This window comes from Dromaius novaehollandiae, chromosome 2, assembly GCF_036370855.1.
Source record: "Dromaius novaehollandiae isolate bDroNov1 chromosome 2, bDroNov1.hap1, whole genome shotgun sequence".
Taxonomy (NCBI): Eukaryota; Metazoa; Chordata; class Aves; order Casuariiformes; family Dromaiidae; genus Dromaius; species Dromaius novaehollandiae.
In genome coordinates, this window is record NC_088099.1 from 146,644,092 (window position 1) to 146,661,294 (window position 17,203).

General features: G+C 38.6%; 1 protein-coding gene across 1 annotated transcript in view; it reads left to right on the top strand.

The window, feature by feature from the left end:
- Positions 1–329: 329 nt before the first annotated feature.
- The window catches only part of VIRMA (vir like m6A methyltransferase associated), a 28,231-nt gene continuing 11,357 nt past the window's right edge, over positions 330–17,203 (top strand). Inside the window, exons 1-14 of the mRNA XM_064507733.1 lie at positions 330–478; positions 3,260–3,375; positions 3,619–3,705; positions 4,129–4,177; positions 4,831–4,999; positions 5,932–6,054; positions 6,578–6,862; positions 7,419–8,571; positions 9,584–10,075; positions 10,808–10,962; positions 12,374–12,456; positions 15,416–15,509; positions 15,634–16,178; positions 16,794–17,029. Of these exons, the coding sequence (XP_064363803.1) occupies positions 416–478; positions 3,260–3,375; positions 3,619–3,705; positions 4,129–4,177; positions 4,831–4,999; positions 5,932–6,054; positions 6,578–6,862; positions 7,419–8,571; positions 9,584–10,075; positions 10,808–10,962; positions 12,374–12,456; positions 15,416–15,509; positions 15,634–16,178; positions 16,794–17,029 (3,650 nt within the window). The 5' untranslated portion in view covers positions 330–415. The remainder of the gene's footprint in view (positions 479–3,259; positions 3,376–3,618; positions 3,706–4,128; positions 4,178–4,830; positions 5,000–5,931; positions 6,055–6,577; positions 6,863–7,418; positions 8,572–9,583; positions 10,076–10,807; positions 10,963–12,373; positions 12,457–15,415; positions 15,510–15,633; positions 16,179–16,793; positions 17,030–17,203) is intronic.

A 17,203-nucleotide genomic window follows, 5' to 3' on the forward strand; every position in this document is an offset into this window, starting at 1 on the left:
CCGCGGATGCCCCTCGCTCCCCCTCCGCTGCTTTGTTCTCGTTCAGGCCACCGCAGCGCCGCCGGGGGCCCCGACGGCTCCCGGGCCCCGAGCAGCGCGGAGAGCTGTGACCTCGCCCCGGGGCCCGGAGGGCGGCGGCGGGAGGGGCGTAACGGTCAACGCCGCGCTCCGCCTCGCGCCCCGCCCCGCCCCGCCTCGCGCCCCGCCTCGCGCCCCGCCCCGACACCTCGCGCCCGGCCCCTCCCCGCCTCGCGCCCCGCCCCCCCCGCCTCGCGCCTCGCCGGCGCTGCCGCTGCCGCTGCCGCTGCCGCTGCCGCCGGCGCCCCTCCCCTCCCCGGGCCCCGCCAGCGGTGCTGCCGGTCCCGGAAGCGCTCGCGCGGGCGTCCGGAAGACCTTCCCCCTCGGCCGCGCCAAGATGGCGGTGGACACCGCAACGGAGCTGCTGTTTTTGGACACGTTCAAGCACCAGAGCGCGGAGGTAACGCGGCGGGGTGCTCTCCCTCCCCCCTCCCTCCTTCCTCCTCCCCCGCCTCGGCCGCCGCCGGCGCCCTGCCGCCCGCTCCCCGAGCACGGCCGCGGGCCGCAGAGCGCGGCGGGGCCGAGCGGCGCGGGGGCTGGTGTAGGCCCGGCGCGGCCCTCGCCTCAGCGGGCGGCCGGGCCCGGGCTCATCCCCGGCCGGGTGCCTGCCGGGGTGCGCCTCCGCCGCGCGGCCCGCCTCGCCCTCCAGAGCCTCGCCGCGGCCCCACGGGGGGCCCTGCCCTGAATGTCCCGGCAGCCCGGGGCGCCGCTGGCGGGGGGCTGAAGCAGAGGACGTCCCCGGGGAGGGAGCGAAGGTTCGGGCTTTGGGAGCTTAGCGCCCTTCACTCGCCCCTTGCTTAGGGAAAAACAAAGAGGAGAGGCTAGCCGGCATAAAGGGGATCCACTGATCCGCAGTGTCTGCAGGGGAAGATGTCAGAGGGACGGCTGAATCCTGGGAACTGGCGAGATACATCTGCCCCTCTGCCGTTAGTGAGGATGTGTGTACGTGAGGCGTGCCTTTAGGTTTGTGCAGCCTACGTGTATTCTCGTGCAGCGGGAGCAAAAAGAGTATTTTAAGCTTGCTTTGACAGTGAGAGGTCTTCGTGTTTTCCACTTGCGGGCTGTAGGGATCCTGAGTCTCCTTGAAGCTGCTTGCATTGGAGCAGATTTGCCAAGGATTCTGCCTATTGTGCTGCTCAGGATGGGACAAGGGTAGTGTGTATGACCAAGATGAGGAAAATATGAAGTGCACTTCAACCTGAGAGAGATGTTTTGTGTGTGGGCAGGTGTTAGGGAAAGAAAATGAAGTGTTTTGAGCTAATGCTGCCATAAAAACACACCAGGAGTTATTTTGGAGTCCCTTTTAGCTACCAGGGTCAGGGAAACCCAAATGTATTTTTAAATCTACAATTTAAAATAGCAGTGAGTAGGAGACCCCAGCTACTTCTGTTCCCTTTTGGGGCAGCACATTGTCTTATTGAACTTTTTAAATTGCTTATAACTTTCTGGCACTTTCATCTTTGTCAATGACATCTTCTAAACCTGAACTATGCTGAACTTTTACTAAAGAAAAAATGTATTTTATATTTTGCAGAAAAGCTGCCTTGTGCATTATTAATAGTTCTCCAGCTAAATGGGTTGTGAAACTTGCCTTAGAACTGGCACTTGCTGAAAAGTGCTGCTTAGTTTCTTAATCAAATTATTTATTTGGTTTAGTTGCACATTTTAATGTGCATTTTACAGTCCCCATGTAATTATTTTTTAAAATATTTTGGAGGAAATGTGAATAAGACTCAGTTGTGTTCTTGATAAGGTCACTGATAGCAGTCTTGGTATGGTCCCAGGAATGCATCTCTTTTTGGCAGTGCTGCTGGGGGTACAGTCTTCTTAGCAGTATGTCTTCCCCCAGAAACGTGTGTCTCGTACTTGATATATGTACCTTTTTAAAGGCAAAGCAAACAGTTCCCACACTTTCTGTCGTTGTTGATTACAGCCACCCCGTTCCATGGAATAATGTGCATCCTGTCATAGCATGTTGTGCTTTTGTTCTACCATCCTGATCATAATATGTCAGCCCCCAGGGCAAGATACTGTATTTGCATACTAAAAGATGTATGCATAGAATTCTTCATAAAAGAATTCTGTAATATAAATGTAATGTAAATTCCTGTAATTTTTTGTTTTTTGCTTTCCAAGATGTTTTTCTATGAAAGATGTTTTTCCGTGAAAGATATATAATTTTTGATCGCAGATCTTTTTTTTTTTTATTTATTTCAATTTTTTACTTATGTTGATAGGCACTTATATTGGTTGAGATTTTTTTTGCTAGTGCATTCTTTGCTAATACAACATTGGAACCATTCTATGAGAAATGTGCTTTTGACCTTCTGTTTAAGAAATTTATATGCTTAAGGTTGGACATATTTAATATTTTTTCCTATTTTACGAATTTATAGATACAGATGATCTAAATATAGCAATATCTAATATAATGAGTTTACTGAGAGGAGACTTTCAGCAAGAACTGCTTGGTGGCTACTACACGGGAAGTCAATGTAACTTTCTGATTACTTCCTAGTTTGCTCAAACATAACTTTTAGGAGTGCCAAAATATAAGTTGTATTTATATTTGCTATTTCTGTGTTGGAAATGGAAATGTTATTTCCAAAAGGTGTTAAAGTGTTGTTGCAAAATCAGAGAAATAAACATTGTACATAATTCTGTATGTCTAACAAAACAGTACTTACAATATCATTAATGTTTCTAACATAATGTTTGTAATATAACATTCTCTTATCTTTAAAATTAGAACACACATACACTTTTTCTTTTTTCTTGGGTTATAAATTTGATGTGGTTTGTTAAAAGGGAAACATATGCTCAAAATCCTTTTTCTAATAATTTATGTTCCAGTTTTTATCTTTACCAACATATCTTTCTACTAAAAAAAAAAATCTTTTACTGTTTAAAAGATTCTTGCAAGTAAAGGGAACCGATCATGTAAATGAAGCAATAACACTTTCTGTGAAAATGATATTAAATATATAAAAAGTGCCATAAATTTATTTAAAAAAATCTTTCCTGTTTAACGGTCAAAGAAATTATACTCTTTACAGAAATGAATTTTATAATTATTAGCATTCCACTTTAATTTGGTTATTTTTTTAACAAAGAATATGAGAGTACGTTATTGTGTTTCCATTTTATATTTCTTAAGCTTTCTTTGTTCTTTGTTTTGTAGCAAAGTACCAATATAGATGTAGTTCGTTTTCCGTGTGTCGTTTATATAAATGAAGTACGTGTCATTCCTCCGGGAGTAAGAGCTCACACCAGTTTGCCTGACAATAGAGCTTATGGGTAAGTGAAAGATAAGAGGTGTCTGACTCAGGTACACCTTCCTATTATTTTGTCTGGAACTTGTGTATCTCAATAAAACTTCCTATATAAAAAAGGTAAACTACGTTCATGTATGTGTTGAACTTATAGTCATTTTGGGGAATTACTTAAACAGTGAAAGGTGGTATTTTTTCCTTGTTTGTCCTACTTTTATTCTGACAAGGAGCTCGATGGGTTTAACTTTTACCTTTGTTTTGTTTCCAGAGAGACATCTCCACATACATTTCAACTGGACTTGTTTTTCAACAATGTCAGCAAGCCAAGTGCCCCTGTTTTTGATAGGCTGGGGAGGTATGTAGTTCCCAAATTACTTCATGATTTCATTATCTACCTTTTATTTTTCTTCCTGAGAATTTTTGAGTGCAGAAGATGCACAGTAGAAAATGTGTCTCCCCTATGCCTCTCTTGTTTGGTCTGTCTTTTCCTAGTAGGTATTCTTCTTGCCCTTTTCATCCAATCTGTGTGGGAGAAACAGACATTCATGCTTAAAGATGAGAAGATTTTGTTATTTTTAAACTGACAGCACTCTTTCAGAATCCATATGTGTTAAGGAGAAGTATTTTATGAAAATAAATATTTTTGCTCTCTTGATATTCAGCATGTGTATTGTTCAGTGTTCTATTATTAGCTTTCCTGTTCAGTACTGCGATGTTTCATTTCTGTAAATGTGTTTTGTATTAATGGAAAAATAACTTTGTATATTTTATTTAACAGCCTTGAATATGATGAAAATACTTCAATTATTTTTAGACCTAATGCAAAGGTAATGCAGTGTCATTTAAACCTCCTCCTCTTTTTTACATGTCTGTCATTTGAGTGCAGTATGGTTGTGCATGGTGTGTTAGCACTGTGTAAAGCATCTATTGCTTAAGACAGTTTAAGACCTCATTCTAAAACCTGCTTGTAGTTCTAATACTTATTACTTTAAAGCCTGCATTATTGATGGTATGTAAATTACATGAGTCTCAGAAGATTTGATTGCTTGACAGTTCTTGTTGAGATTACCAACAGGAGTATACACTACTTACCAGCAATGATAAATCAGAATGTTATGGCTGCAGGGCACAACCTAGCACATCCTCTTCAGTTCTGTTTGGGTTTATTTCATTCAGATAAGTGTTTGTGTGACCCACGCTAGGGTGTTTTTCTTTCTTTTTTTTTTTGTATAAATTGGCTGTAGTAGATTAGGCAATATATTGCAAGGAATTGAATGCTTTTAGAGAAAGATTAGTCATTCGTTGTAATGATTGATATATTTAAAGTTTTCTTAGTTTTCAAAATGCAAGGAAGAGGAATACTGTAGTGTTCCATTCTCCTTTCTTGCTTTTATGCAGATACCGATACAGCTATTTTAAAAAAAAACTCTTCTGAAATTCTCTTGTGTTGTTTTCAACTGCTTTTTCTTTTAAAAAACAGGTCAACACAGATGGATTGGTTCTAAGAGGCTGGTACAACTGTCTGACTTTGGCAATATATGGCTCTGTCGATAGAGTAATAAGTCATGACAGAGAATCACCTCCTCCACCCCCACCTCCACCACCTCCTCCCCAGCAACAGCCTGGTTTGAAAAGAAACCCAAAACATGGTAAGCCTGTTAGCACTAGCTGGAAGAAGACAGAAATATTTTTAAACAGTATTACATTATTGCATCTGAAAAAAGCAATTCTTTCACGTTTGAGATTTTACTGGATTTATTTTTCTAGCTTTATATCTTTGTCCTTTATTTTTCTATTTTTTAGGCTTATTTTGAATGGTTTTGAGTAGATTTTTGTCTAGTGCTTTTTCTGAGAGTGGGTTAATTGCTCTGTTGCGAAATCCCTATGATGGTCAAAATTAAGTATTTTAATTTGTGTGAAATAATTCAAATTTAGATGATAAATCTCTTTTCAAAAAAATCATAACAAGAGAATTTCAGTCACGATTAACTTTCCTTTCGTGACTTGTAGGTGACTATATTACAGAAAAGTATTTGCTTGTGTTGGTGTTAGAATTGCCATGAATGAATTCATGAGCAAGTTTCTTTTTGTGCTGTAATTTTGTTTTCAGTTTTTAAAACTAAACAAGTTAAACAAGTTTTTTTGTTTTTAATTTTATTTTAAAATTAGAACTGTCTTGTTCAAGGTAGAGGTGTCATGCTGCAGAGATGTGAATATTCTGTACTGTAAAAAATCACTGGTAGATCAAAATTTAATCTTTTAATTTTTTTTTTTAAGTAACTTCAGTTATTACTGGTAGAGTTACAATATTGCTAGATACTGTTCAAGCTGAAAAATGGCAATTATTCACCTTAATTTTAACTCGGTGTTATATTGACAAACATCTGTAGTGTTAATAACCTTGCTATTTGTGTTTACATCAGAAATTATTTCAGAAAACTGCTTCAGATACTACTTTATTGAAATACAGCTGAGAAATAAAGGTGTTTCCTAGTGAAAACTAGCACTGAAATACTAAAATGTCCCATTTCTATTCCTGTGATTCCACTAAATGCAATTTTTGTTTTCATAATAAATACAGTTGATGGGGAGAAAGAAGACCAGTTCAATGGCAGCCCTCCAAGACCACAACCTAGGGGACCAAGGACACCTCCAGGCCCCCCTCCTCCTGACGATGATGAGGATGAACCTATGCCAGTGTCAGGTAGAATGAGAGCACACTGTTTTATCTGCTGCACATCACTGCTTAGTGGAAGTAGAATTCTGTGTTCCTGCCCTGTGGTATGTTTTCTGTCTGCTTTTACTGCTGATGGACAGATTCAGTTTTAGGAAAGAGATTTGTAAGAAAACCTGTTGGGTATGTTAAGTTGTATCTATTTAAGAGTTAGTATATTTGAGAGTATCAGCTGTTGACCAATACACTAGTTGATCATGTTTTATACAAAGTTGCTGTTGATTTTGGTATTCATTATCCTCCTCCATCCCTCTGTTTGCATTATCTGCTGAGTTCTCAGGTCTCCGTATCGATTAAAAGTACAAAGAACTCTTTACATAATTCTTATAGTCTTACTGGAGTAATTGTTGTTAGTGTTCAGCCAAGTCATCTGAATTTTTCCTCAAGATGTTCTTTTTGTATCTCCACTGCATAATGCAGTATCATAAGACCTATTATTGAGCATTAGATTTCAGAGAATTATTCTTATTTCTTTGTATTTTTCTTTTCCTAGTGGTTGGGGAAAAAGAAGATGATGTTGACCATAGGGAGGATTACTTTGAGCCCATTTCTCCTGATCGGACATCCATTCATCCAGAAAGTCAATATTCTGATGAGGGAGAAGTAGAAGAAGATCAACCAGAAGAAGGAGAGGATGAAGAAGAGGATGTGGATGTTGAGGAGGAGGAGGATGAGGAAGAAGATGATGGGCATACAGTAGAGAGTATTCCTGAGGAGGAGGAGGAAGAGGAGGAAGAAGAAGATGAAGAAGAGGGTGAAGAGGAAGAGGAAGGTGAAGGTAAGTAATCTTGTAAAAATAAAAGAAAGAAAACTAGTTTACAAAATTTTGATGGCTGTATTGTTATGATGACTAGGAGTGAAGAGAGCTAGGTCTCATTTTGCCTCGGTGACTGTACTGTTGCATACTGTATTTACAGTTCTGACATCTCTCAAAGAGAACAGTATTTTACTGTGGAGTATATATTTCTTTATAGTCAGTCTCCCTGTTACCTTCTGTACGATAGATAGTTGCATCAAAAAATAGATGCAACTTTTATAGGTGAGAATGAACCTTGTTACTTGATTTGTTAAGAAAAAGTGGAAAGCTGTGGAACAAATGATTTCTTAATTAAAAATTAAGTAAAATTGTTTGACTCACCAAGAATGTGTATTATTTGTCATTAATGTTTATGTAAGAATGTCAGTAACCTTCTTGAATTATCCAAAGTTCCCACCATGCCTGTGCAAATCTAACTACAAGTTTTTTTAAATTTAGTTTCAGTAGTTTCTCAGAATTTATGAACAAGATTATCCATAACTGATTTTGTTTCATAAATGAATCTTTTTCTTCTTAGGAGATGATGGATATGAGCAAATCTCAAGTGATGAAGATGGAATTGCTGATCTGGAACGTGAAACATTTAAATATCCAAGCTTTGATATTGAATATACTCCTGAGGATCTGGCTTCTGTGCCTCCTGTGACATATGAGCCTTTCGAAAGGGAGCTTGGACCTCTTTTGTACTTCAGCTGCCCTTACAAGACTGTATTTGAGAATGAAGTTGGTAAAATAAAGGACCAAGACCCAGAAAAAGAAAATTCAGGGACAGTGGAAGCCTCGGTTAAGTTAACTGAACTGTTGGAATTGTATCAAGAGGAAAGGGGTGCAAAGTGGGTCACTGCATTAGAAGAAGTTCCAAGTTTAATCGTGAAAGGATTGAGCTACCTGCAAGTGAAAGACACAAAGCAAGGGTATATTACCCAGCTAGTAGACTGGACCCTGCAAGCATTAAGCCTTCAGGTAGCTCTTAAACAGCCCATTGCTTTGAATGTCCGACAGCTGAAGGCTGGGACGAAACTGGTGTCGTCATTAGCAGAATGTGGGACTCAAGGAATAATGGCACTCTTGCAGGCAGGAGTTATTAACGTGTTATTTGAATTGTTGTTTGCAGATCATGTATCATCTTCCCTTAAACTTAATGCTTTCAAAGCTTTGGATAGTGTTATTAGTATGACTGAGGGAATGGAAATGTTTCTAAGAGGTAGTGTAGATGTACATGAAAAAAGTGGTTATCAGAAACTCCTGGAACTCATACTATTAGATCAGACTGTGAGAGTAGTTACTGCTGGTTCTGCAATTCTCCAGAAATGTCACTTCTATGAGATTCTGTCAGATATTAAAAAGGTGGTTGATCAATTAGCAGAGAACACCCCTTCTCTTCCTAATCACACTGAGCCGGAGCAGGACCAAGACTTGACAGGACTTGACAGAACCAACCAAGAATATGAAAACGATGTGGAGGCTCCTATGGATATGGATCATCTTTTGGAATCTTCTAATATAAGTGAAGGAGAGGTGGAAAAGCTTGTTAGCCTTCTTGAAGAAATCTTCCATTTGATGGAAACTGCTCCTCATACAATGATTCAGCCACCTGTGAAATCCTTCCCAACCATGGCACGCATCACAGGCCCTCCGGAAAGGGATGATCCTTACCCTGTCCTGTTTAGGTATGGCAGTCGCAAGTTCACTTTCTGATGTGTTTTTCCCCCCAGTTTGCTATAGATAATTGTTAGGGATGACCTTGTTGACTAACGCTTTTCTAGATTTTTTCAGTTTGTACTTTACCAAAGTATTCTGGATTTTTCTCATAAAAGTCTGAGAGAATTGAGCAGTTAATGTTAACTGTTAATTTGTTGGCTTTCAATCGAGTCGTCAATGCCCATGATGGAAAGTTAACATCTTCAGTCCCATTCACAGATCCTGGACAGCTGTGCTGGGTGCTGTACAAGTGCACAGTTGAAGATTGTTATGGATCTGGAGTTTTATCGCTTTGTGGTCTTGGGACGTGTCTATGCATATGGATAAAACCAAACTGGAACATCTCTGTCTATATGCTGAACTGGCTAGATATATAATTCAGCCCTCATTGCAAGTCATGGTTGTGTTAGTGTGGCTTGCTGTTTCAGAGCATGGGGAGAGGAGCTGAGGCCTGTCTGCATTCAGCCGTGTAAAAATTACCTTGGTTAATTCTCTGTTAGCAAGTTTCCATCTAGAAAGTATTTCTCTTTACACTCACAGATTTCTTTGATAGTAGCAGTGTAGGTCAGAGCTGAATATAAGTATCTAAAAGAAAGCAGCCTTCAAGGTACCCCTTTCGTATACTTTAATTGTTTTCTTAGCACATTAAAAAACTACAAACCCAGTGTTAACGATAATTCAAATACAATGAATTTAATAAAAGACAAAGGTTTTTTTTGTGTTGATAAGGTGCTTCAGTGTTTGTTTTTTTTTTTGTAATCAGTACTGTATATGTCAGGAATTTAGCTCTTGTAGCTATTATAGCAGTTATATTTTTTATGATTAGAATTTTTTTACTACTTCACAATTGGTTGTTACTTCTCACAGTCCACAGAAGATTAGATGCTGAAGCTAGGAAGCATATAATTTTATATTCTGTTATTATACAATGTTGACAGTTGGTTGTAATATTGCTGATTCTTTTCCTGTACCTTTTTGCAGGTATCTTCATAGTCACCATTTCTTGGAATGCATTACTTTGCTACTGTCTATTCCAGTGACAAGCGCTCATCCAGGTGTGCTTCCAGCTATACGAGATGTATTGCGTTTCCTAGCACAGTCACAGAAGGGTCTTCTTTTCTTTCTTGCTGAGTACGAAGCAACAAATTTGTTGGTTAGAGCTCTTTGTCAGTTGTCTGATCCGGATCAAGAGGAAGGTCTCCAATCAGATGGTGCAAACGAGGATACTTTTGCCCTGTGGCTCCTGCATTCAACACAGACTTTACAGTGCATTTCTGAATTATTCTGCCACTTTCAGCGGTGCACAGCCAGTGAAGAAACTGACCATTCGGATCTGTTGGGAACACTTCACAACCTTTACTTGATTACCTTTAATCCTGTTGGACGATCTGCTGTGGCTCATGTGTTCAGTCTGGAGAAAAACCTCCAAAGTCTTATAACTTTAATGGAGTACTACTCCAAAGAAGCCTTAGGGTAACTTATGTATTTATTTACCTTCTGTAGGTTTTTACATTTAAAAGGTATTTACCCCTAAAAATGGTTCAATTAGTCTAAAAGAAAACCTTTCATTCTGTTAGACCATGATCTTTTTGTAAAAACTCTTAAGTAGAATAGCATAATAGAAAATGAGGCCTGTCATTTGTGATCAAGTACCTAATGTCCAGAAATTACATAGGTCATCCAGAGAGGTGCTATGATACATGTCAGACTTTTGGCTGAGAAGAAAAGATTAATAAGCAGACAGTTTTCATTCAAGCATAACATTTGACTGTGAAACAAGGCCTGGGGAAACAGCATTGCAGACTTTTCTGTGGTGGGGTGGGTATTTCTCAGTTCCCGAAGTTTTTGTAAGTGTTAAAAACACAGCCATTGTTTTCTCTGGACAGGCAGTGCTACTACCTAGGTTGCAGTGCTTTTAAAGCAAGATTTGAAAAACAAAGTTACGGAAACAGATTTGCTTGTTACTTGATTCTAGTGAGTGCTCACAGTTCTCCTTTCTGAATGCTGAAGTAAATGTAAATCAAAGAGCTTTCATTTTTCAAATAGTATAGGAGGTGTTTTTTTTTTTTATGATGATTATATGGTGCAAGCCTTGGTAAAGGCAAGAGTTCTGTAGGTAGATTACTAAGGGTCAGAGAATGAGTAATCTAAGAAATACCAGTTGCATTAGCTGAGACTTAAAGAAAATCTTTATCCTTGTTTCAGGGACTCGAAGTCTAAGAAGTCGGTTGCTTATAATTATGCCTGCATCCTTGTTTTGCTGGTGGTTCAATCTTCCAGTGATGTCCAAATGCTGGAACAGCACTCAGCGCCTTTGCTGAAGCTTTGTAAGGCAGATGAAAATAACACCAAATTGCAAGGTACAGTATATGTCATTATCAACTGAATTGTTTGAATGTATAGAAGAAACCTTTTATACGTGGGTAATTGGTACTTCACAATCATCTGGTTTGGATAATGTATATAATGAAATTCCTTTTCCAGCTGCATCTGTTTAGTTGAGTCACTGAGATGATGTGTAATTCTTTTCTGTTAATGAGAGTTCAATAGGAAATTCTTTCTAGTTAAAATATTTTTCAAGTAATATTAACTGCTGTGAATTTTGGATAATTACAGGAAGTTTGCAATTATTTCTATGTCAAAAATAACTTAGGGCAGCAAATTTTAGTAAAAATGGACTAGTCAGTCAGTGAGCTGACTTTACTTTGATTGTTTCCTTTGGTGATGTAGGCTTTGTATATACTAAGAAAAAGAATGTTCCTGGGACTGTTTTGTGGCAGCTAGACCAGCTGGCATGCTCTAGGTCCCTGTTATTAAAACCTTTGGCCTCCAAATTATCTCTTGGGGACATTCCATGGCTTGTGCTGATTCACAGATCAGGCCTGAGTTATTGGTCAAGCAAAATGCTGCTGGAGACCATTCTGGCACCTGAACAGTGAAGCTGTGGTGTGCAGGAGTGTTCTCTCCACTGCTTAATTGACTGGTATAGATGTACCATTAATTTCTTCCAAAGCTTAAGTGCGCTAAAAGAAATCAGAACTCTTCAAAAGTTTTAGTTTGATTTCGTCTTCTGCTGGGCTCCTATTTCTTTTCTCTTTGCCTGGTCATTAGACCATTTCATGAGAAGAGGGGCTAGTTTATTAAACCAAATCATGAAGTCAAACTGAAAATAGTTGTCAATTCCCACCTGTTTGACCTTTGAACCTTCTCATTCTTGTGAACGTTTTTTGAGAACAATGGATTTTGAAAAGTTGCTCAAGACGTTAGGACATTCAGGTTGTTTTGGACTAAGAGTATATCAGTGTATAAGAACTTTCTGAGAGAATATGTCCTATTAACGGGGATGGGCTCCATTTGGGCACTTAAAGGAAGGTTTGGAATCGGGTTGTAACAACCTGTTATGAACATCAGGGGGAATGTGCTTTGGTCCTTGTCTCTTTCTTTACTGATAGTGGGACCCTTAGTGTCCTTTTTAAAATACGTTTAATCACAGATAATACAAATAATCTGAAAATTATATGAGTGTTCAGCTTGATCTGAGCAGAATTTTGTCCATGAGCAAGAGATGGATCGACTGTTCTGAAGTCTTACTGTTTTTGGTGATGCTTTTCAGCTGGCTATGACTACAGTGTGTGCCTGAAATTTCACATTTGGGCTTAGGACCTGTTGTGTAATTTAAGTCTATTTGCATTTCAAAAAGTTTTATGTTAATAAATGCGTTGACAAAATATTTGATTAAATGTAAGTAACTTTTTCTTTTTCTTCCCCTAGAACTTAGCAAGTGGCTCGAACCTTTGAAAAATCTTAGATTTGAAATTAACTGTATTCCAAATCTCATTGAATATATTAAACAGGTTAGTAAAATACTGATAGTGCTAACTTTTAGTGATGCCCTATGATCTTGCACATTTTTTTAGTTTAGGATTTATCTTCTCGTGTATACTAACATGATTGCGTAAAAATGTATATTATTACCCAAAATATATGTTTTTATTAAAGCTTATGCTCTAGGCCAGTTCTTACCCTCACTTATCCTGAAGGAACCAAAACTAAGGTAAATGAATGATGCAAAGTTTATCTCATCATGCAGAATATCAAGATGTAATTTGGAAAAATGAACAGATCCTTTTTTATATGCATTTTTTCACTATTGTTTCTGATTCTGAGTCTTTCAATCCAGACACTTAAGTAGCAAAAAGAAAATATAAAAACTTTGATTTAGATGATACAAATTTTTGGTTTACAGTACATTCTCATTAGTTGAAAAGCTTTAAATGTTAGATCTGTTACTATACAGTGATCAAGAATGACTGCATTGCTGTGATCAAAATAGAAAAGGTATGTTCTAATATATTACAAAGACTGTAAGCAGGAGCTGACCTGAAAACCAGAAGGTGCAAAGAAGAAATTCAAGAGTTGAATTAGAAAAGCTGTCAGGTCATCCAGCAATGTAGTGGGGATGAAAAGACATTCTACAGTGATGTGAAAATATGTATATAAAAAAATCTGTAAAATAATAGCATGTTTCAGTCCTCTTCAGAATTGTACTGCTGCTCAACTTTTTTTGGGTGGAACTGATGTGGCTGTCTCAGAGACACTAAAACTGCTGGATTTTGGAAAGGTTTGGGTAAAATTACTGGAAGACTTTGCCTGTTCTCAAATATCCACCTCTACTGTCCCTGCAAAGATCCAACCATTTTAATCTTTTAGCTTGCCATAAAACCACCGTGCAGACCTTGACCCTATTTTCTTTTTCTTCTGCCATATTTGTGACTGCTTCCCAAAAAGTGGAATAATTGAGCTTAAGTTTTGGACAATACTTACAATAACTAAAAACAGAACTTGAGTAATTGTTATTCTAAAAAACTATGCTTGCCTTAGGTAGGTTTTTGGAAGAGTGGTGATGAGAACTTAAAATGTTATTCTTTTCAGTATTTTTAATTTTTTTTTTAAAGATATGGGACATGACAAATATGTTGTTTCCTCGGTGCTTAATTTTGTTAATCTGCCTTGAAGAATATATTTTCATTCTTTCCCCAACAAATCTTGAAAATTGCACATACTGCAGCTTAGTTCAGTTTAGGATTTTTGCTCTGTTCAGAAGGGACTTCATTCTAAACTGATTTTTTTCCCTAATGAAGAAGGTGGCAATAGAACGGAGCAGCTAGTCTTCTAATTTATTCTGATCTCATGTGGAGTAAGCAAGTTACTCCAGTGCTTTTTTTTTTTTTTTTTTTTTTTCCCCCCAAATCTTCATAATATCTGAAGAAGCTGCATAGGGTCTCTTGTCAAATTCTGAGAATGCACAAAGTGTTGCAGAATAGAGCTAAGATATATGATGCATGGAATATTTTAAACTTGAAGGGTTTTAAATGATATGCCTTAGTTATCTAAACAGGAACAGGATCTCCAAAGCTGAATACAGAGGTCTCTTGGAAGACCAAGTGAAACACAAGAGGGACTGAGGATAGGCATGTGCCTTAGAGTTAAGCCAGTAATACTTCATTAGAGATAAGAACCTTAGACTAGTATATCTCAGGTGTGCAAGGAGCCAAAGGAATTAATCCAGAACTGAAGTTGCTTCTTAAAGCTGGGGTGGTCTTTTGAAAGCTAGATTGTTAGCACACCCTGCCCTAGTTGTGTTCAGCATTCAAAGAACTGCATCTCAAGTCTGATAATGAGGAAGAAAAAAGAGAAATCCTGTTAAGAATAAGGTAGATCATGTTGTTTTATGCATGGCCTTGTTCCCAAACTGTGTAACTACTCCTTTCTTCTGAATCTTTGCTCAAAGACTTGCTATTATAAGCCTTTCCTTTTTTCCTTACTAGTTTGCGTATTGTCATGGGTATACATAAAGTGAGGTGAAACTGATAGTTTGCTACTTCTCTAAATGCAGCCAGTCAGTATAAAGGTGGATGTGCCTCTGGACTATAGAGACCTGTACCCCGGACCTGTGCATTGGGAACTTAGGGCATGGCGAAGCGTATTATCAGTCTGAAGGGGGGACAGCATAGGCACTTGAATGGTCAGCTGCCAGTTCTTGGGAATTAACAAGACAAGCTCTGTTTTCAGCTGTAATGAGCAGACAGCAGTTTTTCATCGAGCGGCTTCAGTTGCTTCTGAAAGCCAAATAGAGAGTACGTAATTTTTCAGTAGACAAGCTGAAAAGGGCTTCCTACTGGTTTCTCCTGAAGCTATCTCCCAGAGGATAATTCCTCCCTTTCAGGGGACTCCACTGAAACACAGTTTTAGCATTAGCTGTTACTTTCCCTTTTTTGCTTGAAAATCCATCTGAAACATACTTTTGTTGGGAGTAAAGAATAAAAGAAAGTAGTCATATTAGAGATAGCCATCTAACAAAATAAAAAAAAATCAACCTCTGTTTCAGCTAGCTGCCTTCTGGAAGAGAGTCTTGCAGACCTCCATTCTCTTCCACAGAGGCAGGTATTAGTGGATGAAAACCGGATGTAAATATATATTTTAAACACTAATAGTCCTTTGACCATAACTAATTTTCAGGCCCTTTGTTCTGGTGGAGTCTTTGATACATTGGTTCCCTAGTCTATAGAAGTGCAATGTATAGCTGTGGATTATCAGAATGTGATGAGAATTAGTGCAGAGTGGACCTGTTTTTTCAAAAAGTAGGAAATGAGCGTTATGTTAGATTTGCTCATCTGTGTAACTGGGTGTCTTGATGAATGTTTAGCTGTTGGCCAAGCTATGTATTTATTCCAGTTCAAAAAACTAAGATAGTAATATATTTGTCATAAAGTTCTCTCTTGTAATACAGTTCATTTTTTGTTTTATTTTAAGAATATTGATAGCTTGATGACCCCAGATGGAGTTGGTCTTCCTACTGCACTTCGTGTTCTTTGCCACGTTGCATGTCCGCCACCTCTGGTAGAAGGTATGAGAGATGTATTTGTACCACTTAACACAGAAATCTCAGCTTTCTTAACCATGTCTGAAGCATAACTGCGATTGCCCAAGAGAAATTTGACATACAGAAATGTTATTTCTTTTCTGTGCAGGTCAACAGAAAGATCTTAAATGGAATCTTGCAGTTATTCAGCTCTTTTCCTCCGAAGGAATGGACACCTTCATTCGGGTTCTACAGAAGCTGAACAGCATACTTATTCAGCCTTGGCGACTCCATGTCAACATGGGCACCACGCTTCACAGAGTTACTACTATTTCTATGGCCCGCTGTACACTTACTCTCCTTAAAACAATGCTCACAGAACTGCTGAGGGGTGGATCTTTTGAATTCAAAGACATGCGTGTTCCGTCAGCTCTTGTCTCCTTACACATGCTCCTGTGTTCTATTCCCCTCTCAGGCCGCTTAGATAGCGATGAACAAAAAATTCAGAACGACATTGTTGATATCTTACTGACTTTTACACAGGGTGTTAATGAAAAACTTACCATTTCAGAAGAAACTTTGGCAAATAATACTTGGTCTTTAATGCTGAAAGAAGTTCTCTCTTCAATTTTGAGAATTCCTGAAGGCTTTTTCTCTGGACTTATACTGCTTTCAGAATTGTTGCCTCTTCCGCTACCCATGCAGACAACTCAGGTATAATTCAGATTTATTTAGTTTTTGAAGACTTTTAATTGTGCATAACCCTTTAAACCATTCTTACTTGTGGAAAAAACAGAGATATATGAAAGGATGAATTGAAGTTTCTATAAAGCAATTCTGTTCAGACAGGTTGGTTGGAGATGCATTTCTTCATCAGAAACAAAATTGTTCTTACTCGGAACATCTTTTTATATTAATGGTTATATGTTGTTCTTTTGGCCCTTGTCAAGTTCTCTAGAATTTCATTATATTACTTAAATGTTTGATTCTGAAGCCTTTGAATTTAACACTGAATGCTGAGCTCCTGATGTATTAAGACTCTCCCTTCTTTTGGCATGAATCTTGAATTTGTTATCTTTAACAAATAAGTCGGCATAAAAGATGTGTGACTACAGGTGTTCCCAAAGGGATACCTAATTTTTTGGAATTATTTGTTTAATTTGTTATTTTGAGATCAAATTCTGCCCTGTCATTTAGTGATATTAATGAAAATGGCATTGCATGTTTTTGATGAACACAGTATTTTGTGTTTATTTATGCCTTATGGTAGAATTCAGGTTTTATGATAGAAGTTGAAAACAAAACCCTTCTATTCTTCTGTTCCTGCAGGTAATTGAACCACATGATATTTCAGTGGCACTCAACACCAGGAAGCTGTGGAGCATGCACCTTCATGTTCAAGCCAAGCTGCTACAAGAGATAGTTCGATCTTTCTCTGGTTCATCTTGTCAGCCTATTCAGCATATGTTGAGACGTATTTGTGTTCAGTTGTGTGACTTGGCTTCACCTACTGCGCTTCTTATCATGAGGACTGTGCTGGATCTGATTGTAGAAGATCTGCAAAGGTATTTACATTTTCTGTTGCAAAGACTTTTTTTAATGGACTCCTTTAAATTCACCCTTGTTCTGTGCAGTAGGTTTATCAGGAGAAAAATGTTTAACTTGAGAAGTACCATTTATCCTTTGGGAACTCAAATGAGTTCTCAGTCCAGTACATAATGCTTAATGTTGTCAACCAA